General features: G+C 39.1%; 1 protein-coding gene across 1 annotated transcript; it reads right to left on the bottom strand.

Annotated features, from left to right (window-relative positions):
* Window positions 1-1,120: 1,120 nt before the first annotated feature.
* Window positions 1,121-27,112, bottom strand: xrcc4 (X-ray repair complementing defective repair in Chinese hamster cells 4). Its single transcript, XM_025004135.2, has 8 exons — window positions 26,967-27,112; window positions 22,814-22,957; window positions 21,920-22,110; window positions 16,365-16,531; window positions 15,233-15,364; window positions 14,911-15,065; window positions 10,805-10,946; window positions 1,121-2,025 (listed from the first exon to the last, which is right to left on the bottom strand). The coding sequence occupies exons 2-8, from the start codon at window positions 22,953-22,955 to the stop codon at window positions 1,923-1,925; spliced, it is 1,032 nt and encodes a 343-aa protein (XP_024859903.1). The 5' UTR covers window positions 22,956-22,957; window positions 26,967-27,112; the 3' UTR covers window positions 1,121-1,922.
* Between the last annotated feature and the right edge of the window lie 182 nt (window positions 27,113-27,294).

Raw genomic sequence — 27,294 nt, 5'->3', positions numbered from 1 at the left:
AACTAGGTACAACACATACCAGAATTAAAGAAATATACTGACCTTATGCTGCTTCGCCCACTTTTCACCTTTTGCTTCAACTAAAGAATTTCGGTTTCTGTTTGCTTCATTTGCCAACAACTGTGAAAAGAAATTATTTAAATTTGAGAATATTTTTCGATTTTTCCAACATCCTGGAGCAAACCATGCCTGAACAGTGTGATCCCACAACAGTTGGAACTCCCTCTCTGGTCCACCCCTTTTTAAAAACAGGGACCACCACCCTATTACTAAAGTCAGCCGCTCCACAGGTCTTCTCCTAGTCCTTCATGCAACATTAAAAAAACTAAACCACAACATCGTGAGTCTCCAGCTTCACAAGGCATATTTGTCAACTCTTGGCACGCTGCCACCAGGGAGCTTTGCCATTAGGATAAACTTGCTTCCCCCACCCCCAAGTCCTGAGACTCTGTCTTCTCAATGGTGGACATGGTGTCCAGATTAAAAAGAACCTCAAGATGCTCCTTCCATCGTTCAACAACCACAGTCCAGTTCCCTAATTCCCCACCCGAAAGTTTACTTTCAAACAAGTCTCAGACAGATTGTCAAAACCTCAGATTCAAGAAAAGCAGCATGGCTTTCATCCAGGTCGTGGGACAGCAGACAAACGTGTTTTATGGACCTGAAAAAGGATTCCAACTGTGTCCCCTGAGGCATTTTGTGGGGGGTGCTGCAAGAGGATAAGGTGGTGGGGGCACTTTTTAGGGCCATCCAGTCCCTGCAGATCCAAACCAAGAGCTCTGTCGACAGTCTCAGCAGGTTAGACTCCTCCGGGGCTGCCCCTTGTCTCTGATCCTGCTTGTGGTGTTCATGAACCGGGTCTCAAGACACAGTTGTGGTCAGGTTTGGGAACTTAAGGGCCTCATCTCATCTCGAGTCTGAGGCCATGGTCCACAACCAAAAAAATAACGATGGAATGTTCTATCCAAGTTGGTAAAGGTGGCAAATCCTAACCCAAACCCAAAAGGACCATAATTGATCAATTTTGCAACACCTGCTGGCATCGATTAACTGCGATTAAATATGACACCAGGAGTTTAAAAAGCACCACCTCATGCTAAATCATTTACCAACCCCATTATCATGTTTTGTCACAGGAACTTTTACTCTTTATTAATACATGTACAGTTTTGCAAAAGTTTTAAAAGACTTTCTAAAATTGAGAATAAATAGGGTAAAGCAACTGAGGTATTACTTCGACCCAAGTAACAGTGCAGTGATTTCTTTTTTCCATTTCTAAATTCTCCATACATTAAAAACAGAGCTCTGCATAGTTAGTAGTACGACACCCATACCCTCTTCTTTCACAATCACACCTTTGTAGTGTGGTTTTACATTGTCTAGTTGAAAAAAGCACAGACATCCCTGGAAAAGCAGTGGTCTTTAAGGCAGCATGTGCGGCCTTTTACATACAACCAGCTACACGCTCTCAGACTTAGATTATTTTTTCATATGTTCACTATCACGATTTGCTAATTAAAATAAAAAACTTTTAAGTTACAAAAAACAAGAGATCTCATAATAAAATAAAACTATAACCTTATAAAAATGAAGTTTATGATGCACATCAAAAAGAGATTTTTTAAATTCAATTTTTAGGTTAAAGTTTTATTTCTAAAAGTTCTAAAAAAATGTTTTAATTCTATTCTGAGCTCAGTATGTTATTTCATTTTATCACTATTTGTTTTAACACACATTCAATTTGTATTCACAATTTATTGTTGTTTGAAATCTTAGTGTCCTAAAGACTAAAACTGTATCATTTAGCCCTTCTGTGATGGCTGACGGTTCCAAAGAAATAACTTTAGTGCAGTCAACTGATCATCCGTAAATATGATTCCATGACTTATGGTTGCAGTTTGGTAGACGAGGCTGTCTGGAAGTCAGAAATCCTCAAACAGGTCTTCGGCTGCTGAAGTTGCTGCTGCAGCATCTGCAGAGCGCTGGGGAGTCTGCAGCTGACTGGATCCTGCTGGGCAGTCCGTCCTGCAAAGCGTGTGCATGCACACACACATACACACAGACACACAGAGGGAAAGCAGGTCAGTGGGCTAATGAAGCTGGTTTTACAGGGGAGAGTTCCTGTTGAGACAGGAAACACATCACGCGGCACATCAGAAGAAAGACAAGAAACACATGGTCAGCCTTTATAACCGTGTGTAGCTGAGGTGTGTGTGTGTGTGTGTGTGTGTGTGTGTGATTTGTGCTCCAGTATTTCCTCAGCTTTAAGTGGTTGACGTCAAATACTAGACTGCACTACCTTTAAGACCGTGTGTGTATGTGTGTAACCACATGGAGCCTCATGTTCTCTCTCTGTGGATGATTTTACATCCAGCATCAACAATGTTTAAACTTGTCAACATCTACGATTACAAATTTATTTATTTTAAAAAATGACTGACTATAATTTGTAGTTTTTAGCTGTGGTAAAGTATGCCTCAACAAACTGGGCCTTCTCTACCTCACCACCACCACTGCACACACGGACTTTGACAAAACATGTCACGATTGCAGAAGGAGCGTTTTTTGAGCACTAAGCCAATACTTCCAAGTGGATACAGCGTGTAGTAATCTCACAGCACAACCACAGAGCCTGTTCACATTTCTATACAGATCGATCACCACAGAATAAAGCCAGTATCTCACTGTGCTGCTATTATTGGCAAGCAGCATTCACAAGTGAGTCTCCAAAATGTCTCAAAATGTTCGCAGAGGTTTTCAGTTTCCTCGGGTAGGGCACAGAGGCTCACAGGCTTGTTGCTTGAATTTTAAACGAGTTCGTTACGGGTCACTCCGACCCTTTTCAATTTAGTTTTTGAAATTTTAGAGCGCTAGAGCTCCATTTTGACACCTGCACAGGAGCTCTCTCTGTGACAAAAAAACATCTGAGCTCACACCCCCAATTGTGCATGCCTAAACATAACATAACATAAAAATGTTAATTATAAAAAATAAAGAAAAAGAAGATCTTCGTTTCAATCTAGCAGGTTATGTGAGTGACGTGTGGGTGGGTACAAAGTGGGCTGAGGAGGGTACGATGTGGGCAACAAAATAATGTGCATGGCCTAGAATACAGTTTTGCAAGCCACGCACATGGAAACAAAAACTGGCTGCACAAGTTGTGGCTGCACTGCTCGCTGGTCGCAAACGCTAAGAATCTCAAAAAGGCCACCATTGATTCCGCCACAATATCATTTCTACCTGTTAGTATTTTCAGTGTAGCCGAAATTTGCCTATCAGCATTATAGCTATACCTCCATAAATAAACTGGCAGCGGGTCAGAATATCTCAGTATTCTCAGTATAGATCACGCTGGAATATCCTGAGGCTGTGGGCAAGTCCACAGAAAATTCCCATGGGCTACAACCTCAAATCTGATTGGTTGATCAAACTGTCTATCTGAACTCAGGTTCTCATTTCTTTAAATGATCTGTGGATTGACTTGTGTTGACCAGCTTATGATGAGGAACAAGCATTTAATGTGGAGCAGACAGGGGAAAAAAAGCAACTTTTATCCAACATGTCTCACCTTCATGAATCTAAAATAATGTGACAAACCATCATGAGCTGCTGATACAAAATATGGCAATAAGAGATTGGGAATGGGCTTCCTCTCTCTTCAAATCTGCCTCGCTGATACTATTAGAAAATGAACGTAAATGAGAAGAAAAAACCCTGAGCTCATTTAAATCTTTACCAACTGGATGCCGAGTGCTGCCGCGCTGCTGGAACCAGTTAAGATGAAATGGGAGACGTGTTTCAGCAGAGAAGGAAGCTGGTGTGTGCTGCCACAGAGGACCACCAGGGACTTGTCAGAGGGGGGCACGACAAGAGCGACTTTTTTTTTTTCTCTTCTTTTTTAGCCCCGAGAGGCGAAGTTGAACTCTGGTGGTAAGCATGTAGAAGCCCCCACACAGAGCTGGTCTAAGAAGAAGTAACAGTTATGAGTTTGTAAGTTTGCAAAACAAAACAAGAGCTTTAGTTTGGGCTGAGCTAAGCAGGACGGTTTGTTCTGACCCAAGGAAGAACCAAAGGGAACTCCTACTGGTGTGTTTGTGTGAAAAGAGCAGACCTAATTTGCCTATGGGTTCCGCTTTTATTACATCAATTAAAAAAAACAACGTTTGGGAGGAAATGTGAGGCTTGGAAACATCTGCGATTGTTGATTGTATGATTTGGAAATGACCAGGTGTCTTTACACCACAGCGTCGCTAACAACAACTCTTCTGTGTGCTAAGGTGTGTGTAGCCAATTCTCTGCATTCTGTCATTATTCTATACAGCACAGCCACCAGTGCTGGAGTCACTATCCAAAATGGAATGGTTTGTAACAGAGTCCATTTCCAATTTGGTGTTAAATCTGTTGAAAGACATTCAGCGGAGTTCTCCGAAGTCCTGACGTATAGAATATTTGCCAGACGCTGAATATCCAGACCTCTGTAACCATTTAATACACAAACTGTCGTGGCTGAGTTCAGTCAAGTGACTGCAGTTATACTAAGATTGATGTAAGTGTGCAATCTACAATTTTGAATGTATATTTTCATGTTTATATGGCCTAATAAACCCTGCTAAGTTGAATTTCAAATTAATTCCAAGCAAGTCTATGAGAAAACGGCAGCTTTCTAAATAAAACTGTTGCACGTAACATAAAATGCAAATCCAAGAGTTCGAAAGCAACTCCTAATTGTTTCCTTCTATTTGCTGCTATACATTTAAACCTTTGTTTAAAGAGATAAGTCGAACTAACAACAAAGAACGCTTGGCAACCAAGCAGATCAAGTCATCTTTGAACAAAAGCTGAACAGCCTCTAAAGCAGACAAATAAAATTCAAAATGCTTTAAAAAAGTGCATTCATGAGACATGAGAAATGATATCCTGGGGTCATATTTCCACTAACTGATTTGTTTATCAACTGACTGGTTAGTTTATGACATAAAACTGTTTTGACTTGGTTAATCTTTGTTGATTTTTTTTAGTTGTGTGTGTTCTGTGTCATTGTGCAAGCTCCATAAAAACACCAGAAAAAAGTTTGGTCATATTTTACTGATGGCATTCATGTATTTGGCTAGTAAAGTTTAGGCCATCACACCTATAAATGCTTTAAATGTGGGTGTTGTTAAAACACTGATGATCCAAACAGAAGATAAGATCTGAAAATTTTAGCTAATTCTCAGGGTGGACACCTGATACTCATGATTTGTGAAGTTTATTGTCTAATAAAACATGAAATACGGTCAAAAAGAGTCATTTTCTGCTCTCGAGGTATGTTGTTGAAAGGGCCAAAACACTATTTATGAGTATAATGAGGGTTATTTCTCTCATGAACATATGACGGTGAGGAAACTGTCACATTTCTCTTGTGTTGTCTTTCAAGGTTTAAGCTTCAACTGGAGTTTTATGAGTTATGATGTTTGAAGACATTATTTGGGAAATTTGCGCCAACAACGGCTCATCTCATCAAACCAAACACAATTTACTTCTACTTTTAAAAATGCCCAGGACATTCAGTTTAAAATATGTGCAGCTAAATTACAATTTTGCACCTCTAAAAGAGAACTGCCCGAAGAACACACACGCGCTCCAAAATTCAGCCCAACTCCTACGAAAATAAGACAAGCTTTGTTTCCGATGATCTCCGAATTCTCCGGACTTGTTTTAGTTTCTGTTAACACATCATTTAGCTGCAAGTGTTTGTGTACTCAAAGGACTGTTTTCCCATGAAAAGCAACCAACAGAAAGTTACAGTGAAACGCTGGCTGTCCTTGACACATGGAGTGGTTCTGTAAGTGATCAAACATGGCTGCCAGCCATCGCAGATAATCACTGCAAGATGCTTGATGCTAGTTGCTGAACAGTTTTATAGTTGGTTGTATGATCTACTTCCTACTGACATATTCCCACAGCTGTTTTGTTGGAGACAAAAGTTGTACTTTTTTAGCAAATAGACACATTTTTAGTAGATAAGGAAACAGCTCAGTTCTTTGATCAAAAATACGCTTACAAAAGCCATCCAAGCTGCTGCTCTTCTTGTCTTACATTCATTCAGTTTTAGGGTAGGCACGATCCAATTCTCTGACTAAAGGGATCAATGATTAAGTCCATGCCTTGTAAAGCCTGAAAATACATTAAGCAGATGCAAAGGGCTGGCCCAAATCAATGTTTGACAGTCAGTCAGTCGAATTAACAACTATTTGCTACCAGAAAATGTTTTATTTTTCCATTACGATGTTCCGATCACCGAATAAAACCGGCGGAGGTTGAAGGAGAGCATGACAAATAAAAAACACATGCATGGGGGATTTCTGAGAAATTCTAGGTAGGCAAACAGAGATTAAAAAAAAGGAATATAACTAATAACATTTAGGAATTTACCTCAATTATGTTTACATATTTGGTAACAAAGACTATTTAAAGAGTCTTTCCCACCCAAGTTTCAGAGCAAAAAGTTTTGAAGCTTCGTTCATTTTAAGACTTTGATTTTGTCAACTTTTAAAACAATTGTGAGCATTAGCTCCTCATGTATTATGAAGTTCTACTACAGTTTTTCTTAGTCTCCTATTCAGTTTTAGCATGAGTGGCAATGATAATTTTCAAAACAATGTTTTTCTTTAGATTGTTAAGACATATTTCAAGCATTAAAAAGCACCTCACTCAAGGGATGAGCCAGTGTTGTGTCTCCACACAATGGGCAACTTAGTAACAAATCTATTAATAAATTCTGTCTCTAGGAGCTTGTTTCAAGAGGGAAAGTAATACTTCTTGTTTCATTTCTTGCCTCAACATAAAATACCCAAGAAACCAATGATAATGTAGCTTTTCTGAATCATCAAGTTGATTTCCGAACAGTTCACATCCAAGTTACTTCTCGAAATAAGATTTTGACAGAGAAAGTTTTAAGTTTATGAAACACTGCGTGATGTTTTGGCAAAAATAACCAATTAAGTTACCAAGCTAAGGCTGAAAGGTTTGCATTTATTCAGATACTAAATAATCTTTGATAAACACTCAACATATTTCATCTGAAATAACAAATACAGTCATAGAAGACTCAAAGGAACTATTTTAATTGCAAGACTTGAAGTTTAATTAAAACTTAGGAATACTTATTACACTGCCAATTTACGATTCAAGTTAAAACAAAAACACATATGTTTCTTATAGCTCAGAAAATGTTATAATGCTGTTTGTTTTTTGTAATGTCTCTTAAATGAAAGTGGAAAATAACCAAACTTAGCTTTGAAGCTTTCAAAACTCCTCTGAGAAGCTTGTGAAGAATGTCAATGATCACAAAAACAAAACAAAACAAAAAAAAAACGAACAAACCAACAAACGAGGAACAATACAACAAGGAGGCAGCATTTCAAAACATGGACAAAAAGGATGTTAATTAATCACGAAAACCAGAAACTGAAATCTGGGTAGGCGGCAGAAGCAGACTTAACACACTTCATGTCTTTTTTTTTTTTTTTCCTTACCAGAGGATGTCGCTGTTTGTTCAACTTACTGCCGGTTACAGTAAAGATAACATAAATGAACAGAACACAGTTTGAATCCATGTCCTTAAATGCTTGCTTTTTGTAAAGCTGCCACATACAAATTTTGTCTCCTGTTAGAATCTCACTGGAATATTCAAAACTGGGAATATATTGTCACATTTTCATTTTAGTTGCTCCCTGTATCATTCTGTGCTCAAACACGATTTTTTTAAAAAGGCTCCTATAGTTTTGCTTGCTAGTTTTGTTTATAACTGTACTAAAAGGTTAGGCACACTCCACAATTTCACAAATCAAAAGGTGAAAATGTCAATGAAATGCTTTTTCTAAAAAACAGCAGACTTTGCTTTGGAGCATATCATCTGTAAAAGCGACGGGATGCTCACAGCTGACATTCAGGTGTCTCTGTTTGAACTCCCACCAGGTCTGCTGCATCCTTCTTACCTTTGTTCTCTCCCCAACAAATGCTTAAGCCCAAAATACTTCTTTACAAACCTAGGCTGCTAGGTCAAATTCAAATGGAATGCAGAGGACTTAACAAAACCAATTCCACATAAAGTTCAAGGCAAAGATGTTACGCCACGTCACGGCCGTTTCAGGTCTCAAAAACGAAATTCAAAGAAAACATTTCGTGTTTAAGTCAACTGTGAGAACCCTCCAATAAATCACATCTTCACAAATCTTTTTGAAAGAGGAAATAAGAAGTATGACAGTCAACGGTAAAATGTCAAACTTTGTAAAACAGGAGATGAAATGTTTGAGTCAGTACAAACGTTCTACCAGTTGACTCATTGATAAGCAGAAATGTGACGCCACATTTCTTGCAAATATTTCCCAAAATGCTGCAATGCCTTGAATTAGTCATTGTGTTCATCTGGCCTTGTTTAGTCTTCTTCTGACTCTTTCAGCCACTGAACTTTCTGTTTCTCCTTCTCTTCTTCCTCTCTATGGATGACCTGCATGCAGAAAAACATGGAGGTAACAGAGAGGAAGTTGACTAAGCCGAGGAGTGTTGAAAAAAAAAAAAAAAAAGTAATAGCCGGGTACGGGGCGGCCAACATCCATAAAGCCCTGTTAAAACAGCCCCATCTCAGCAGTTGAAGGCCTCGTCTCTGCAGCTGCTGTTTGGCAGCTCGGAGCGGAGCGGCGATCGGACGCTCGGGCGGCGGCAGCTGCTCATCAGTTAACTGTCAGGGCTGATAATGCGCCCGTGGTGGTAACACCAACCGCTGAGAGGAACTGAGGATAGATGGCGACAGTTATGGCCATCTGCATGCAGCACACTTTACAGTGGCTGGCACTTGGAGAAGCCTGCACACAAGTGTATTCACTCTTTTGGAAGAGCTTGGATGACTGCTTTAGAAACAAAGTCAGATTGAGACATGCCTTTGGAATATTTTCTAAATGAGCATGTCCAAAAAGAAGCTGGCACACAAACAATTTGGGCACAAGTGCGGCAGCGCCAGGAGGTTTTGGATGAGCAGCAACTAAGCTTAAGAGCTTTTTGATGGTCTGACTTTGAGCGTGGATACAGTGACCATAGAAACAACAGCAAATACACAATTGTCTCTTTGAGGCCAGTGACTTTGGCTCCGCAGTTTATGTTCAAGAACTCCTTTAGAAATCACAAAATGAACCGTTTTCGGACCCAAAGAAGAGTGAAATTACCTGATTAGATCAAATACCTATTAAACAAAAAGGAAATAAAATGTTTTATGTTGATAAACATTGAAGAATTACTGAATGGTTACCTGATTTCATGCAAAAAGGGACTTTGAAAGAAGATAAAATGAATGTCATACATAGGTGTCCAACTATATTCTCAGGGTCCATGTATCTTATTCAGAAACAGTATGTGAGTGCAGGTCATTCAAACAGGCTGAATAGGATCTTTTTTTTTTATTTGATGGTCGGCATATTTTTTATTCTTATGTCAGAGTTAACAGAAGAGGAAAAAGAGACGAGCATACACTGGATGGAACTTTATGTAGAAAATGGCCACCTAGTCTGCAGCAGGTCATTCTTAAATCACAGCAGAACTTGTCTTCAGGAAAACCTAATCTGGGCACAGATTTATTATTTCTTCTCTTGTCTGACTGGCATTTGTTATCCCAGAAGTCTAGGTTCATATTGTACGTAGTTGGGGGAAAAACAGGAACCTCCGTTTTTGGAAACATTTTCTTCCAAAACTGATGGTACTCCTCTGCACCCCTTTGCGTACACTTGACTATAGACTCACAACGTCTTGCAGCAGCCCCTCCCTGATATGATTTCAAAGAAAGTCTTCTGTTTGTAGAGCAAACAATTCTTTTGGACAGCAGACACAAGATCCGGTGCACCTTGGGCAGCTCAGCAAACAGCCACAAAACAAAACACCATGTGCACTCATCACTAACCTGGCAGGCATAATTAAGCTCTAAGAGAAAACCCACAAAGTCAAACAGCCAACCTGCAAATAGGGATGTTGTAATGTAGCAGTATTTACATTTACTATATTACATTATATGCATACGATAAGTGACATGGTAGAAAGAATAGGTGTATTGTATGAGTTATGTCCTGGTTCACACTCCAAGGTACAGGTATGACCAAAAGAAAAAAGTTCATCTCTTTGTTTTCTGTATATTAAATGAGAAACAGTCCACTCTTACATAGCACCTTTTGACCTCTCCGTGTTCCGTGAAGCACTTTACAATGGTTCTCATTTACAAACTCACACACACTTACACCGCGCTTTCTAATATATATTTTTACACTCTATATACGCTCTTCTATTGTCGTTTATTGGCTGTAGTGGCACTAAACTGCTCCACAAATGTAATAATAATAATAATAATAATAATAATCATTTTATTTAAATAGCGCCTTTCAGGACACCCAAGGACACTTTACATCAATGAAGAAATCAAAAAAAATAAAAAGCAGTGCAAAGAACAGGCATGAGTTAAAATATAAAATACATAAAACAAAGTTAGGAGGGGTAAGCTAGTCTGAAGAGATGAGTTTTAAGTTTAGTCCTGAACAGAGAAAGGGAGGTGGTGTTTCGTAGGTCAGGAGGTAGAGCGTTCCAGAGGTGGGGGGCAGAGCAGGAGAAGGCCCTGCTCCCCATGGTGGAGAGGCGGGCAACGGGTACATGTAGGTGTAGCGAAGAGGATGATCTATGTACTATAAAGCTGGGGACTTTGGGAGGGACTACTTCTTTTTACTTCTTTATCACATTGTCAAAACAAGCAACGGTAGCGCAAACACGCAGCAACACAGACGCGTACCTCTTCCTCTGCGATGTCTCAGGTGTTGGCCTTTTTACGGTGGCCTCTGGGGCGCCAAGATGGCGGAAGCGGCGCTTGCGACAGGGGGCCACGTCTGTGATGTCTCGCAGACCGTCTCCCAAAGGGCTTGGAGTAGAAGATTCTGAGGAGAGTACGAGACGGTGTATAACCCAGCACGGGAAAATTACAACTTTTAAACTGTCCAGTTTAGATGTAACATTTTCTTTATGAAGAGACTCTGGAATCCATTGTGGCAAAGTCTGTTCATGATTGTCTTAAAAGCATCAAACTCAACCGGTTCAAGAGCTTTTCTTTAAAAACTGCTGTTTTCCTGCAGAAAACAGGTGATATCATGTCTTGCGTAGACAGCGTTTGGCTGCATAGTAAAGAGTTACTACAATGTGTTAACAAACTGTTGAAATTGTTTCAGCTCAGAACCACAAATGTGAATTTTATCCATCAGCTCTACAGGGGAAGTTATTAAAAACCAAAACCTCAAACAGCTCACCGTCAGACTGAGGCTGAGTTGCTATTTTTAATTGACTGTGCCCGAAGAAGCTATTCATCCTTCTGTCACTTTGTCCCTCCTTTTACATATTTGTGTATCAGTCCATCTCTGAACCATCTCCTCAGAGATCTTCTCAGGTCTCCACCCATTGATATATCCATCTGGGTATTAATCATCCTTTTAGCAACCCATCTATAAAGTTCATCCACTTATTCATACATCTCATCATCCATATGTTCATTTACTCTTCCATATAATAATCATTCTAAAAATGTTATTTAAAACAGATGTACACAATGGGAAAGACTGGAAAACTGTACAGAAAGAGAACATTAGTATTTCTCTATTGTTACTTCACCTTGCGAGGTAATGTTGAGTCTGTCAAACCGATGTTAATTAGTTAATTAACTGGGTTATTTGCCTCTGTGGTCGGTCTGCAGTAGGATGTTTATTTCACTGAGTCCCACTATGTTTTGTAGCTTTGTTCAAAACAGCATGTTCTTAAAAATAACGATGGGCGTTGCTCCATAGATGACAAATCTTATAGGAACTGCTTTCTCTTGTAGCCATGGTCGCCTATGTTTTTTTTTTTTTTTCCCTCTACTCCTAACTGGAGAAATTTCATACAGTGAACTTGTTTGTTCTAACTGGAGAAAAGTTCAGGGGTTTCCCCTGATTACATTTCAGCCATGATATCCTTGCAGCTGACAGCTTACAACCCTTTGAGGAGGGGGATTGTTACACCGCAGACAGCTTGAGAAACGTAACGGAAAAGGTCTGTGGCTATGAAACCATGATTTTTGAAAACTGCGGTATACCTTGAAACCAAAAAGTGTCTCATGCCTAGAACATCTTTCCACTGTCCACACAGTTATTATTTGTCCTTACGGTAATGAATAATTATTCACACAGCTGTCTATTTATTGAAAGTGAATCCATTCAAAACCAAAACATTTTATCAAAAAAGTAATCTTGTATTGATTCATCTTTTGGTGTATGCATGGCGTATACTGTATCGATAACAGTGACCATCTGTCTATCCAACCTATAATCCACTCATCAAACAATCCATGTAAACATCTGTTTATCTATCTAAATCTAGATATATCTATTCATGTATTTATCCATCATTTGACAGATAGGATTGCTGCTTATCAATTCACCTGAGCAGTTGTATTCCTAAAACTTAATCTACTGTCCATTTGTTCAAACATTTATGTAAATATAGATGATATAGTAACAGGTGTATCTACCCATCTGTCTATGTATCTATCATCCTCATGTCCATTAATCAATGTCAACATCCACTCCATCTATTTGTTACAAATCATTTATTTAAGTTTTTGTGTCTAGTTTTTCATTCATTTATGTAAAATATATCAACTCATATAAATAGTTACACTGACGCATCCATCAAACCAAGCCATCTCGGGGTAATTTATGAAAGGACCAAGGGGGCATGTGGGATGAAGTCAACCTGCTGCTGTTGTGCCTCTGAGTCTTCAAGCAATGTAGGAACAGAGACATAATGGTCAATATATGAAAGACTAGGCCAGATTCACTGCTTGATGTTGTGATGATGGTCTGTGTGACCAAAGGATTTAGACACATTTTCTGTGGAGCGCTCCAGGTCAGCCACACCTCCTTTGGTTCCACGATGCCAGCTTCTTTTATAAAAACATCCCATCACTGCTTGATGTGGCAGGCTCAGATGTTGAGTTATGAACAGTCAGAGGCAGCTTAAAGTGCGGATGGTCTTTGTAGCCATATCACAGAAGCGTTTTGTGAAACAGGCATATGGCAAAATGTATCAACTGTAACTGCTTATCGTTGGGGGTTGCCAAGGTGCATATCGGGATCAAGCTGAGACATAAGAAACTAAAGAAAAGAAAACAGTTTTTCTTAGTTGTTTTCTGTGTGGGAACTGCAGATGTACTGTACACATTTACTTGATTATGGCTTTTAGTCATTTTCACCAGTGGCTGGCAGCAGTTTCTACAGAAACTAGAAAAAAAAAAAAACTTGTTTGGACATAAAACGAAAACTTAAAAGTACCCACTCTGCCTGTTCCCTTCCTTCCCTCTATCTGACCATCTGAGTAACTGCCATGGCAACAGAAATAACATCAATTCAGCTAACTTTTACTCATCAGACACAGGAGTAACCCCAACAGGAACACGTGAGTCTCCATTAAACCCTTGATCCATAACTTGCCTGTTTGCTGTTAGCAAATGGAAACAGATGACACATAACCAGCTGAGAAGCGGACAAAAACGTGTACAAGTTTCTCCTAGCTGTGTGAAAGGGAATTTATGTTTCACACATAAACTCCATACAGTGAAGGCATGTTAGTCATACCAGGCAGACTGGGAGTGAAAGTCTGGAGGTAGATGAGGTGTAATGTCAACTGTTTGTACTTAAAGTTGTTTTTGTATGTTAGTTTACAGAGGAGATCCCACACTGTGTGTTACATAACTCCTCAGTGATGTCATCATCAGCATATGGGCTAAAAATAAAAGAAAAGCCACAATGGATCTGTAAAAGTGCAAATGCTCATAGTTTCCATGGCAACACTTTAAAAATAATTCATATTTACAGCCAGAATTGACTCTCAGCTCCTGGATGATTTGCTAAGTTCACTACATAACAAATGGGATATTCTGGCTATTTTGACATGCTGAAAGGTTAAAAAAATGAATATTTTACCTGCTGTGTGCTGGTGTTGACTCTCAATCAAGGAGAGTGAGAGTAATCTGCATGTGAATCTAGCTTTCATAACATCTCATCTTTAAAAGCTTGGACTCCAGACTCTCTGATTTTTAAATTGAGTAAGTTTCTTGGATGAGAAGCGAAATGTCTTCAGCTACAGAATAGTTCAGTTGTTTTTGTTCTTTAATGGTTTTTGGATTTACCTGTTGTGGACAGCTTTTTGAATGCCCACAGTTTGGAGAAATAGAGCTTATGATTGACAGGATTGATGAGCTAACAGCTAGTCCCAATGCAGCCAGGACAACAGTGGATTGCTGCTGACTTTAAAAAAGTCCAATCTCTAAAATTTTATAGCTTGAAACTCTATGAAACTTTCAAGACTAGAGTTGGACAAGGCATAATTAGCTTATTAATACGGTCACAACAGATTCAAAACAACTCCAATCTTTAAAATGTTACACCAGTTCTTGCACATTCTGTTTCTGAAACGTTCACATTGATGTCAATTTCCCAATACTTGGCTTGCTTGGCAGAAGTACTATAAGATTCCTGATGAAAATGACCCCAAACTGCACTGGAAGTGTTAGAACTAGCTGCTGCTGAAATAAAGAACAGATCGTGTGGACTTTTGCCCATAATATGTGTATAAGTGCATGCAGGATTGTTTATATGGTAAGTTCACAGGTACAAAATGAAAACTGTTTTGCACCTCAACCACTGACTGGCAGAAATAGAATTAGTTTTAAATTATTCACTTCCCGCTGGGATTAATGAAGTCATCTAAATACAAAACTAACCAGCCCCCAATTTGCCTCAACCTGAAAGATTTCAAACCACTTTTATTCCAGCGTGTTTTGGAGGACTGTGAAGGGCTTCAGTGCAATTTTACCTTGAGATGGTACATTAGAAGTTGATGTCGACTGCTGCACTTCCTCTGGTTCCTCATCAGTGCTGCCTCCATATTCATCCTGCTCAGCCTCACCGTCCTGATCTGCCGTTTTGGTTGACTTTACAGATTCTTTGCTCTTCTGTCCACCAGAACTCCTACAGGAGAAACCACACCAGAATAATGCACAGCTTTAAAAAAAAGCCCCAACTTAAAAAACGAATCTGATGAGAAGCTCTTCAAACAGCTTCAGCCTCTCAGAATGCTAAGTTTGTGAGGCAGCTGTAAATCTGTAAAACTAGAAAATACTGTCTGAACAAAGCACCTCGTTTCCTGCATGTTTGTGACAGTTTCCTGCAGACTGCGGATCTTTGCTTTCTTCTCATTAAGGACCAGGACAAAACGAGAATACAGCTCTGCCTCCAGGGCCTCCTTACCTTCAGTGTAACGTTTCAACCTGAAATTCACACACACACTCAGGTTAAACATATGTATCACACAAAATAAATAGCCTCTTTACTCCACAGGTGGTGGAGTGAAGAGGCTACAGAGGCACAGAGTAAGTCTCACCTTAAATACACAGACTTTTCTTATCAGGTGATCAGGGATCGAACAGTTTAAACACAGTTATTTAAGTCATTTTTTTTAAGTCCTCATCTTCCTAATTTTCCATCCATTGGTCAAAAGTTAAATATTATTAACATTTCGCATTTTCTAGTGAAACCCAGCTAATGTGTGATTAACAAGAATGTTCAATATCTTTAATTGGCCTTTAATCAACGTATTATTTGCCCAGTAATAACAGTTAGGACTTTGGAAGGTATTTCTGTCACCAACACAGTATTTGTGGCTTTATTTTAATTGTCAATAATTCTGAGAGCTTCATTTCTTTGTCCTTAAAATACATCAACAAGCAAATAATACAATAATGCATTCAAAGACAACTACAAATGTGGAACTTCTGATCTCCAAAGCGTAACCATTAGAGTAAAGGTTGCAAGTAGACAAACTATTTCACAGTCTTTGTATTTGAGGTGAGAGTGAACACCTCCGACTTGTGTATTTTATGTTTATTCATTCTCCTCAAAAAGGCGAAGATTACACTTATCATCAAGCTTTTGTTTTCTGAGTGCTTTAAAGGAAAACTGACTTGGCTTCTTAAAATAAATAAATAAGTTGTATATCTATTTATTTTAATGAAAAAAAAAAAAGCAAAGTGAACTTTGGTACATAACGATTTTGGAAAACTAGTAAGTGAGTATTGAACACCACTGCTAAATAATAAATAAATTTTAAAATTCTAAGTGCTTTAAACTTATTTGTCCAATTTTCCAGATATTCACAGCCTTCTGTTTTTGATTTGAATGTCATCCTCCATTATGGGTTACCACTAGCTTCAAGCAGCATGTGTGTATGGGGGTGTGTGGGTAGGGGTGTGTATGTGTGTGTTTGTTTACTCTGCAGCGATGCGTTGGTGTTCCTGTCTCAGCCTTTGGTTCTCCTCCCTCAGTTTGTGGTTTGTCGTGTGCAGAGTGTTTCCTCGTTCCAAACTGTGAATCAGCACCTCCCTTACCACCTCCACCGGCTCCGTGACCGCCTCCAGACGAACACAACCCAGCCTGAACTGTTAAAGACAAAAACGTACCTTTATTTATTCAGTCTTTTTGAGAAATCCCCAACATTGTTGTTGTTAGTGCTCCTACTAATGCCTCCATTCAGCACAAAATTCAAGATGTTTTTGTTTGTGAACAAATGCCAAATAAAAAAACTGTCAATACATTTTTTTACTTAAATTGGTCTTGAATTGTTTGACATAATTATTTTAGTTATTTACAACAAAAAAGTATTCACTCTTATACACTCACTGACAAAATAATTTAAGCACAGAGAAGGAATTTTGTCCACATGCAGACCAGCAATGGGTATGCCAATTATTACTGTAAATTTGCAAAGAGTTGGCCCGTGAACGGGCACCAGAGGTCATAAGTGGTGGCCTCACGAGTTGAGTCATTTTCAAAAACATCCGACAGTCAGTCAAAGCAGTGAGTGAAGGCCAGCAGACAGAGGAAGCCTAGTAGATGCATTAGACAGCATTCCCAAAACTTAGCAGACTTTGTTACACATTATGGGTTTGAATGAGGTTTGGTGACCATATCGAGGAATTGCCCGGCATGTGGGGCTTACAAACATCACATCGGCCCAATGTTGGAACCAGTAGGGTGCATGAGGGCACCCGCACACATCGTGAAGGTCCTGATCACCCAAGACAGTCGAAACCAAGGGAAGATCAATGTACTATGTGCCAAGAATTGCAAAACTCCATGACAGCTGCGCCTGACACCCAGACACATGCATTTGACTTTTTACAACAACCTATTCCACCCCACATTGTGTGTCAATAATGTCTGACATCAGCCAGACTGCAGGTTTGTTGTCCCATGTGAAATCTGCCATTCATACGAAAGCAACGGCTCCATTTGAAGAGATCCTGTAACTGGGAGGTATCGAATGATAATGAGCGATGTTGTATCATGGGCAGTGATAAATCTTGGTTCTAAATTATCACTATCACACATTCTGAGCATGTGTAATTCACACTAAACAGAGGCTCACACTTGGTAATCAATTAATTTATCAACCGATCAATCTATGACACTTAAAAAATGAAAGTCCTCTCTCCATGAATTGCTCTGGTATCCTAGATTCCTGAGGTAACTCACTGTAGCTGTATAGTTTTAACATAGACAACTCACATTAAGATGCTAAAATGCTACCCAACAAGTTTGTTAGTTTAGCTCACCAATAGTTTTGTGCTGAGAATTTGCCAAATAAAGGAGGTACATTAGGTTCAAACTGCATCAAGTAAAATTAAGCTTTACTCGATTATTCACTGATCTGATTTCTTAAAAGGTCAATAACAGAAAATACAGCTGTTAATCATTTCTGATGTCCTCTCACTTTCTGTTTCGTCTCAGTGTTTAATTTTTGCCAGCAATTACTTCACTGCCTTTTGGAAATATTAAGTAAATAAATTCGGGCTGAGAAACTGTTCGAAATGGAAATACCTCTTCTGAGCTGCTGAAATGCTTCCAGTGATTGCCTCATTGTGCTCCCTCAGTCTGTGGTTGTAATTTTACTTTCACCTGCCACCTGAGAACTCTTATTAGGGATCCGTATTGTGAAGCTCCTTGATGGGCTAGACACTGTTGACATCTTCAAGACCGACAAGCTGGCCAGAGGATGGTAGCGTTGAAATAGAGGTCCTCGTGTTGTCATGGAAACGCTCCAATTTCAAAAGCTACTCCTGACTCATTTCACAGAAATGATCTGCTGTTCAGTTTCATTTTGGGAAAATTGACTAAAATAAGTACCAACTGTTTTCAGAAATTACAGGACAAACTTCTTTTCAGCTTTCACAAACAACACACCACATGATACATGCGCACAACCTTTTGATTAAAATCTATAAAGTATTTTGCCTTTGAAACTAATTTACATTAGAGAGTTTGGAACTAAAGATCTGTGCAAGTGTCTCTCAGAAACAAAACATATATACCTACAGAAAGCTTATAAATGCTCTTAAGAATATTTTAAGCTTTAAAATTAACTCCAGTACCAGCCTGGATACATTATCCCTTTGTGCTCAAAATTATGTAATACTTTAAGACCATTATCTTGTTATCTTGTTACTTTAATTTAATTACAGAGAGTATGGATCAGATCATTTCTGGTTTGTCTAGTTGCAAATCAATGCACGTTAACAGAGGGAATGAAGGCAGAGTCCTTATGCATCCTCCATTAACACTTTTCCAGACTTTGATTTTCTGATTTTTCAATTAATTTGTTTTTTCTTTTTTCAAAATCTAAGTGCATTGTTTTAAGTTTACATTTGCAAAAACAGCCTGTATAGTAAGATAGATACCAAGAAACAACATTTTTGGAGCAACGTTTATGGTCTTAATCACTGTATAAGTCTTTCTTAATATAATGTGATGTTTTGTAAAAAGCTGTTACCTTTCAGAGCAAAACAAACACATGATTTAAAGCTTGGCTAACCTATGACTAAGCATATGATAAATAATCCTTTTCCACTTGACATTTCATAAAATGTTTTACGATGTGTTTAACGTTAACACACTTCCCATGAAATTGGGAGTTAGTTGGAGTTTCTGTCTTTTACAAATAAAGAATTTGAAGAATTTATTTTTGCTATCTCAGATTTTTTACTTTTGTACATAGAATAGTGTCTTAAATAGTGTCTCAGACCCTTCTTAATTTAGTTTCTGTAATTCCTGAGCACTAGAGCTGTGTTTTGACATGGGAGCTCCCCTTTTGACAGAAAATATCAGAGGTTTAAAACCCACAACAATGATTAATAATAATTACAGAAAGAAAAAAGTACAATCTGCCTATCTTCATTTCAAAAGGATACTCCAGGAGATTAAACCATAAATGTAGGGTCAATGTGGGCTGAGGTGGGCAACAAATTAATGTACATGACCTAGAATAGTTTTGCAAGCCATGGGCACAAAAAATAGGCCGTGAGTTTCCAAACTTAGCCCTGCAGAACACTCAGGAGTCAGTGAGACTGCAACTGAAAACTTCCTTAGTTTAATCGCAATTTTGAGTCGCCAACAAGTCTCCAACGGTTGCCGCCCAGAAAGATAATGACTAAAGCTGGTTTGAGATCTCACAGAGCAGGATTCACTGCTCATTTTCTTATATTACGAAACCTAATTTTGAATATATGATGATTGTTTCAGTCATTACTGTTTAGCTGAATGGTTAAAAAAAAAAATACATTAAACTGCAATGTGAAAAACTAAGAACACATATTTACGTATTTCATAATACTACACATACTCAGTATGGTTTTAAATCTGTTACATTCAGGAAGATCAGCTCTAAAAGGCACTCCTCACACAGTGCATGTGACAGCTGACACACAGAACAAACTCACGTGTGGCATGCTCACCAGCTTAGGGAACACCTGTGTGGGAGTTGGGGTCATCACTCAAGGTTTTACTTTGCAGCATTTAATAAAGGGAAGGAGCAGCCAACACACTGGAGCCTCTCACTATGTCTGATAACTTTATGACAGATGATTAATAATTATTTGTGTCTGTATGTGTGCGTGGAGGTGTGTGTGTATGTGTGTATAAAAGACAGAACATTGCAGACCTCAGATTTTTAAAAACACAAGTTTTGACTCATTTCCCTTTCGCTGCCGCACATTTCCATGAGGTCATAATAACTTCTGTGAGAACAGAAGATTTCGGCATCAAACGCATGAAAGGACGTGTTCATACGGTTGACCTTTAAGCGTAAGAGAATTGCCAAACAACAGAAAACTCTGATTTTACACAATAAAATCAACAGTACGGACAGTTTCTAAGAAATAGCTGTTGACCTTTTAACCTGGTACTTTCTCTTCAGACAGTAAAGTTTTTCAAAAAATCTTGAAAACCAAAAAAAGTGCATTAAAATGTCCAAGATAAAATGTGGCTCTTTGACATGTCCTGCTGAAGAAGCCTAAAACACTAAACGTTCAGTCAAACATACACTGTATGGCTAAATAATGTGGTAACATTTTCTATGATTAATCCTGAGGGTCTCAGTGATCAAATGTGTTTGAATGCGTGTTTATTTTTACTGGTAGGACAAAGGCTGTTTGTGCGATATGATAAGACCCCCTCAACACTGAATGATGACCCCGCTACGCTTTCCTTTACCTACATAAACTATTAAACTGTGGGTTGATTCCAGCAAATTTGGAAAGCCTTTAGTGTGAAGGAAATCATGATAATGCTATGCCCTTAGAACCTGCCAACTAGGTTTTTTCATGCTATTTTCTGTGCCTTCACCACTTTTTACTCTCCTGTCTTGGCATGGTTCCCTTGGGGCGTGTCAAGATGCAGCGATGGGTATCACAGCTGTACTAGGTTGTTTCCATGAGCTTATTATGGTCATGGTCATAGCCTAGGAATGAGGCGAGTGCGGCCAATCCCAGGCTTTTTATTTCTGACGACTAAGTGGATACAATGCCAATGTTGTTCACCCAGGAGCCCAGAATAAACCACCATGACCTCACTACGGACATTTTGTGCAGACTTAAGACCATCCAAAATTAAAAATCAAAAGAAAAGAAAAAAAGAAAAAGAAAAAACAACTGAACTGAACTCTGACGTTTCGCTTTCAATCCACAGAGCTTAATTGTTAAAACTAAATAAATAGACTGATAGAACTCCCCAGATGGGAAGCGAAATGTCTTCAACTACAGAACAGTAGTTCAGTTATTTTTGGGGGGGATGGTCATTCTAGACCATCATGATCTAGAATGATGATGAATGATGCAGCTTGTTTTTAATCTAATATCTGTAAAACTGACTGAGTTAGAGCTACTTTTCTGTTGGCCATGAGGGATTAGCTGTGGTGGTCATCTTGAAGTTTCATTAAACTCTGTCCACTGCTTCATGAGATATTTGGCTAACACTACAGACAAACAAAATACACACACAGACACAGGTAAAAACATTACCACCTTTGTCTTGGGCGGTGGGCGATAATGAACCAGAGAATTTCTGCATGCAAAACAAAACTTTTAAAGGTGTGGGGGCAGGATTTTTAGGAAGACCAGTACAACATCTGAGGGAGAAAACAAGGAGGCTAGCCACTAAAATACTTTCTAACTACTAGTGTGGTTGTAACTCCACATGTAAGCTCGTTTGATTTAGTTAAATCAGAATCTCTTCTCTTAGTGTGGTTCATTTGAGCTGGTCTGAGATCAGTCAATTAGAAGACATCGCAGACATGCTCATAGCATTTCAAAGCAACTTCATTCTTTGCCCACTTAATGATCAGTGATATTTTATTATCATTTATGTCTGAGAGGCCTGTCCAAAAGCCTCTCCCACCAGAGGAAGCAACATTTCACTGTAGTTTCCAACAAATAACAGCATTTACCATCAACTACATACACATTAATGACTTGTCTCAAATGACCAGAACTCACAGAGATGTCCTTCTGTATCTTCTCATATGTCAGCGTCACAGAGCAGTTACGATTAGGAGGATCTGGGGTCAGGGTGAAGCTGTAGGAGGAGTTGTTTTCGGTTGCTGTCAGAGCCTGCTGGAGGTCTTGGATGTACTTCTCCCTCTGCATCTCCAGCTCCTCTGCTTCACTGTTCACTGCTGCCTCGCTCACTGCACACGGGCAACAGAGAGAGGATGTTTTCCCAGGTCCAACTTGTTTTTCCAACTGTGGTATTCTTTTATTATTAATTCAGTAAACTGCAACTTTAATTCTCCTTAGATACAAATATAAAGACATATTGAGGCACACTTATTGTTTATTTAACAAAAAAAAAATACTAAGTTGACATGCAAAACAACAAACATTTTCAAAACATTAACAAACATTAGGTCCAGCAGTACAACTTAGTATAAGTTGACTCTTGAGGTCACCCTCAATATATTCCACAGCGCCCCCTTTTGGTTAAAATTAAACACATCCATCCATACAGCCATAATCCATACATAAATACATTTTCTTTACCCCACTTCTCCTTTCTGGGTCAGGGGGAGCTGGTGCCCATTTCCAGCCATCACTGTGCAAGAGGTAGGGGACACCCTGGACAGGTCGGAAGTCCATCACAGGGCCACATAGAGACAAACGAGACAAACAACCATTCACACTCTCACTCACACCTAGGGACAATTTAGAGTTATCAATGAACCTAACATGCATGTTTTTGGTCTGTGAGAGGAAACCAGAGAACCCGGAGTGAACGCATGTGAGCACAGGGAGAACATGCAAACTCCACCCAGAAAGGCCCCAGTCCGGGAAGCGATCCTGCAACCTTCGTGCTGGGAGGCGACACATAGCATATCAACAAACCCTTCATACCCTCTCCTCTCCATGCGTCCTGTCCATCCGTCAGCAGCAGCTGGAAGCCTGAACCCAAGCTTCGCCCCTCCCAGTCCACCCGCAGGAAATAGGATGAGTCCGACTCGGATGACAAGTGGATTTCACGCACCGACGTGAGCATCCCTGCAAAAGCACAAACCACACAGGTTAGACTACAGCAGGTGTTTAACACAATTCTTTGTTCCAAAAAAGCAGGCGTTTGTGGGTGTAAACTTATTTTTGCCCAGCGTGAAAAGCCTCTAAGTGAATTTTTGGTCTCTGTCAACAACAAACACAGCTCCAATCAACTAATCACCAGTCCCTCAGAGCTGAGTGTAGCGCAGTGTTACAGTGGTGGTTTGCTAATAAGAAGACTAGCAGGTTCAGTCTTTCACCACCTCTTCCAATTGAGCCTGCCTGGTCCTTACAATTGGCTCAGCCTTTTGTATAGGTTTATCAGTTCTGTTCGAGTCCTTCACCTTCATTCCAGCACACCACTGCGAAGAAGATGGTACTGGCCACTACCGATTAGTAGAACATCTGGAGCATCCTACTGCAGATGTAAAGGACTGGAGTTTGCGGAGGAGATAGAGTCTACTCATGCCCTTTATTTAAAGTACCTCAGTGTTTGTGGTCCACTGCAGCTTGCAGTCAAGGGTAACACCAAGGGACTTGTATGATGTTACTTGCTCCACATCTACCCCTGAGATGGAGATAGGGAGCTGCAAAGTCTTTGTGTGGCTGAAATTAACCACCATTTCTTTGGTTTTGTCTATATTTAGCTGTAAATTGCAATACAAAGCATTTCACACCATGTTGAATATTTCTATAGAAAATTTGTTTCAAATTTTGTTTAAGCATGTTTAAAATTTGAGCAACAAGACTGAGCCTCTGCAAATAAAGCGAGAAAACTGAGACGCACAAACGTCATGGGACGCTCTGGAGGCTCCTTCCTCTGTGCTGTTTGCCAACAAGTCACTTGCAGTCGCAGCCCAGTCCTTATCAATACACTTCGGCTTTCCCTATTCTTTCAAGTCAAAATGTCTGAGGTGAAATAAGTCCATAGATCTTCCACACTATCCCCTCAAAACAAACAACTATGTTGTTTTCATTGATCTGCTTGAGGTTGTACAGTCTCTTTGGTGCTACTTTTTGAAAGGGGGGGGTCAAGCTATTGTTGTTACAGTAAGAACAGAAGGAACACTGAAAGGCTGAAGGGGGAACAAATCTGTTAACCATCAAAATACCCCATAAGGCTTGGCCAAGAAAACCTAAATACCCCCTCCAAAGGAAACTCAAGACCCACTTACAAAGTCAGAGGACCACAGAATGAAGAAGCACTATTATCCAGCTTCCAAAATAAGTATTTGTTCCATGAATGATTTACTTTGGCCATAAATTGATAGTAATATATGGGCAATTAACTTGCCAGAAGAGTAACCATTTAGTTGGTGTTTATAGCCGCAAAACTGACTAAATGTGTGCATTGGCTGTATTGCGACAGTTCGCAAAAACATGTTCCAGTCACAGCCAAACCTGAGAAAGTGTTTTGGATTTACAGCTTTTGAAATGTGGAACCCTCCTTTCTGGGGGCTATCTAACTGAGTAGTCAAATCAAAACATAATTTGGGAACAGGTGGTGACAATTTATTATTTCTTCAGTCCAGCGGGGAAAAAGGTCTGGAGTAGATTCAATGTACTGGACATCTATACAAACAGTAGTGGTTGACTATCAAAAAAACCTCCTAACATCCCCATTTAACCAATCAGGTAAACCAAGCAGAACCACACAGAACCAGCGACTGAACAGAAGCTGCCATTGCTGATTGCGCCTGCTTGTAGCTATAATCAATGAAAGATGTTGCTTTTGTTTTTCAGAACTTTGTATTTTATAGGCCCAAACAGATAGTTTGAAGCTAAACAGGATAGACTCTTCTGTGAATCACACATGATCCAGTCCTTTCAAAAAGACCAATTCAACTAAATTACAAGACAATCCTTAAAAAAATATTGGAAATATTTACAGTTCAAGTAAAGCCTATTTAATTTGCAAAATTGCAAATCAATTCAATTAAGTAAGTACATACCAACTCTACTCTATCAAATTAATAAAGTCACATTCATTGTTTCTGCGTACAATATACTAATATGTTTGTGTTAGATATATCGATTCATCAACATAGTAAAATTTAGAGAGCAGAATGAAAAGAATGTAGAGTGCAGCCGAGGTGTAAAACAACTAAACTAAAGAGATTTGCACAGTAATATAAACAGTATTGTTAATGTTCACCTTCAAATGAGCACATTAATAATGGTGTTAATATTTTCTTTGAACTTATCAAGGCTGCTTTTCTTAAATAAATATGTTAGAGGACTTGAACTGAGTGCAGCTCGAAGTTCTGTTTAGGAATGAGCAGCTGCCGGTTTATTCCTGCCTGTCTGTTATGGGAGCTATGCCTTTTTAATTTTGATTGGGAGTTCTTAAGCTGTTTCGATGGCCTGTGATAATGGTTTTAGAAGGTCACGCAGCTTTAATGAGAAATTTGAAGGTTATCTAGAGTCGAAGAACTATTCCAAGGTCTGAAAAGACTCAGGAGAACTCAGGCAGGAAAAAATACCAGCCAGCTGTTTGTGGCAAAACCTCCATAAATGCTTAAAAGAAATAAAGCTTGTTTGTTTTTCCAGCATACATTTAATCTTTAAAATTTTCTTAAGATTATTGATAAAGTCTTGTCTCCTTCCTGTGAGCCCAGTATCGTGTATCGTCTCCTGAGCTGAATGTATTTTTACACCCCTAATTAATATGCTGATAGTGTGAATCTAGTTGAATCTTTTTAAAGTGTTGAACTCTAAACACTGTTTAAATCAGTATGAACTGACTTTAAAACTAGTTTACAAGTTCTGAACTATTCGTTGTGGACTATATACTTTGAAACCAATCCACAGCAGCTCATTCAAACCAGGAGCAAGATTTTTTCAGAGTTTTGTATTTGAATTAAATGCAACACATGACACTCTGCGGCGTCTCGTTATGAGAGGAGTTTCTCTGTGTGGTGACGCAGGTGTTGGGTGGATGTGACTCCAGTTCTGGCTGCGGTGGTGCTCTGCTGGGACACGTTTCAGAGTCTCAAAACGTGGGCTTCTGAAACTTGTTTCAACACTGTGCTGGCAACTTGTGCTGGAGCTGATAACTACCGGCAGCAACCGAAGAACATGTAAGTGCCTCTGCTGACAGGTTTGCAGTTTATTTTCTAGATCTTTAACTGATGACTTGAAAAAAACTACCTTCAAATTAAAAGAAAAAACAAAGAAATTAAAATATAAAGAACATTCATATTCCAAAACAAAAACAGGCAAGTAGATGCTACAATTGCACCTCATAGTGGTTGGAGATCAGCCTATTGACAGACTGTTATTTAGTTAACATTTAAAATCATTTAAAGCAATTATGAATGACCGTTTTTCCACCAAGTCAGTTACTATTCAGGTCATAAATTTTAAAAAGGGATTTAATAACTTCTCTCCAAAACTAGGGAAAAAATAAATAAATAATACAAATAATCTGTCGGATGAAGAACTTCCAATCATTTGGGAATAGTTTTATAACAATATTGAGATTGTTGGGCAGCAACAGTTATTTTTTCTTTAAGATCATTGCTGATGTCTTTCCATCTTGGCATTGTGTTAACCCATCAAACTGTCAACTCATGCTTCCAGAAAGTCTGATAGTCATTGCATTTGATTTGTAGCACCTAGCAGCTAATTACTCTCCCACTTCGTAGCAAAGCAACACTTAGTTTTTCACAAATCGTATTTTCATTTTGTTTTCACAAATAATAACACAGGAGAAAACATGTCTCGTGTTGTTTATCAGAGGACGCATTTCAGAATCCGGTGGGGGTAGAAAAGGAATTGTTGTCTTTCCCTTTTGTTTTCAATGATGTACTGACACGCTAAAACTTACCACTGAAATAGGATACACTTTTTAATATGTCTGTAAATAGACCAACGAACTGCAGCTAGGTTAGCTAGAACTGAAACTGCACGAGTTGTTTGTAAACAAATAAGAGGCTGAAAAGTAACACGTGATAAAAAGCATGAAATAAAACGTATCGACACCTATAAAAAAACACCACGCTAGTTTTTGTCTTACCTGAAGCAACGCTGAATTACTTAAGCAGCAATCTTCTGTAGAAAACCCGATTCTTTTTTTATCAAAATTACGACTATCCCGTGTGAGAGCGTCGCAAGGGGCGAGACGCATATGACGTCATCAACAAGAGACGCAACTCAATGACGTATATTCAAATATACGTCATTGGCTGTACATCTCACCCAATGACTTATATGAATAGACATGACACGCCGCTTTAAAGGCTCGGGCCGAGATGCGGCGAAAGCGGCGCCATCTTGCTACAGTATACTTAGAGGCGCAGGGCTATATAAACAATGCTGAGGACTAACGAAATAATTTTTTTTAG

The sequence above is a fragment of the Kryptolebias marmoratus genome, linkage group LG14 (genome assembly GCF_001649575.2).
Source record: "Kryptolebias marmoratus isolate JLee-2015 linkage group LG14, ASM164957v2, whole genome shotgun sequence".
In the NCBI taxonomy this organism is placed as follows: Eukaryota; Metazoa; Chordata; class Actinopteri; order Cyprinodontiformes; family Rivulidae; genus Kryptolebias; species Kryptolebias marmoratus.
Note: the sequence above shows the minus strand (reverse complement) of the source record. Positions and strands in the feature narration are given on the sequence as shown.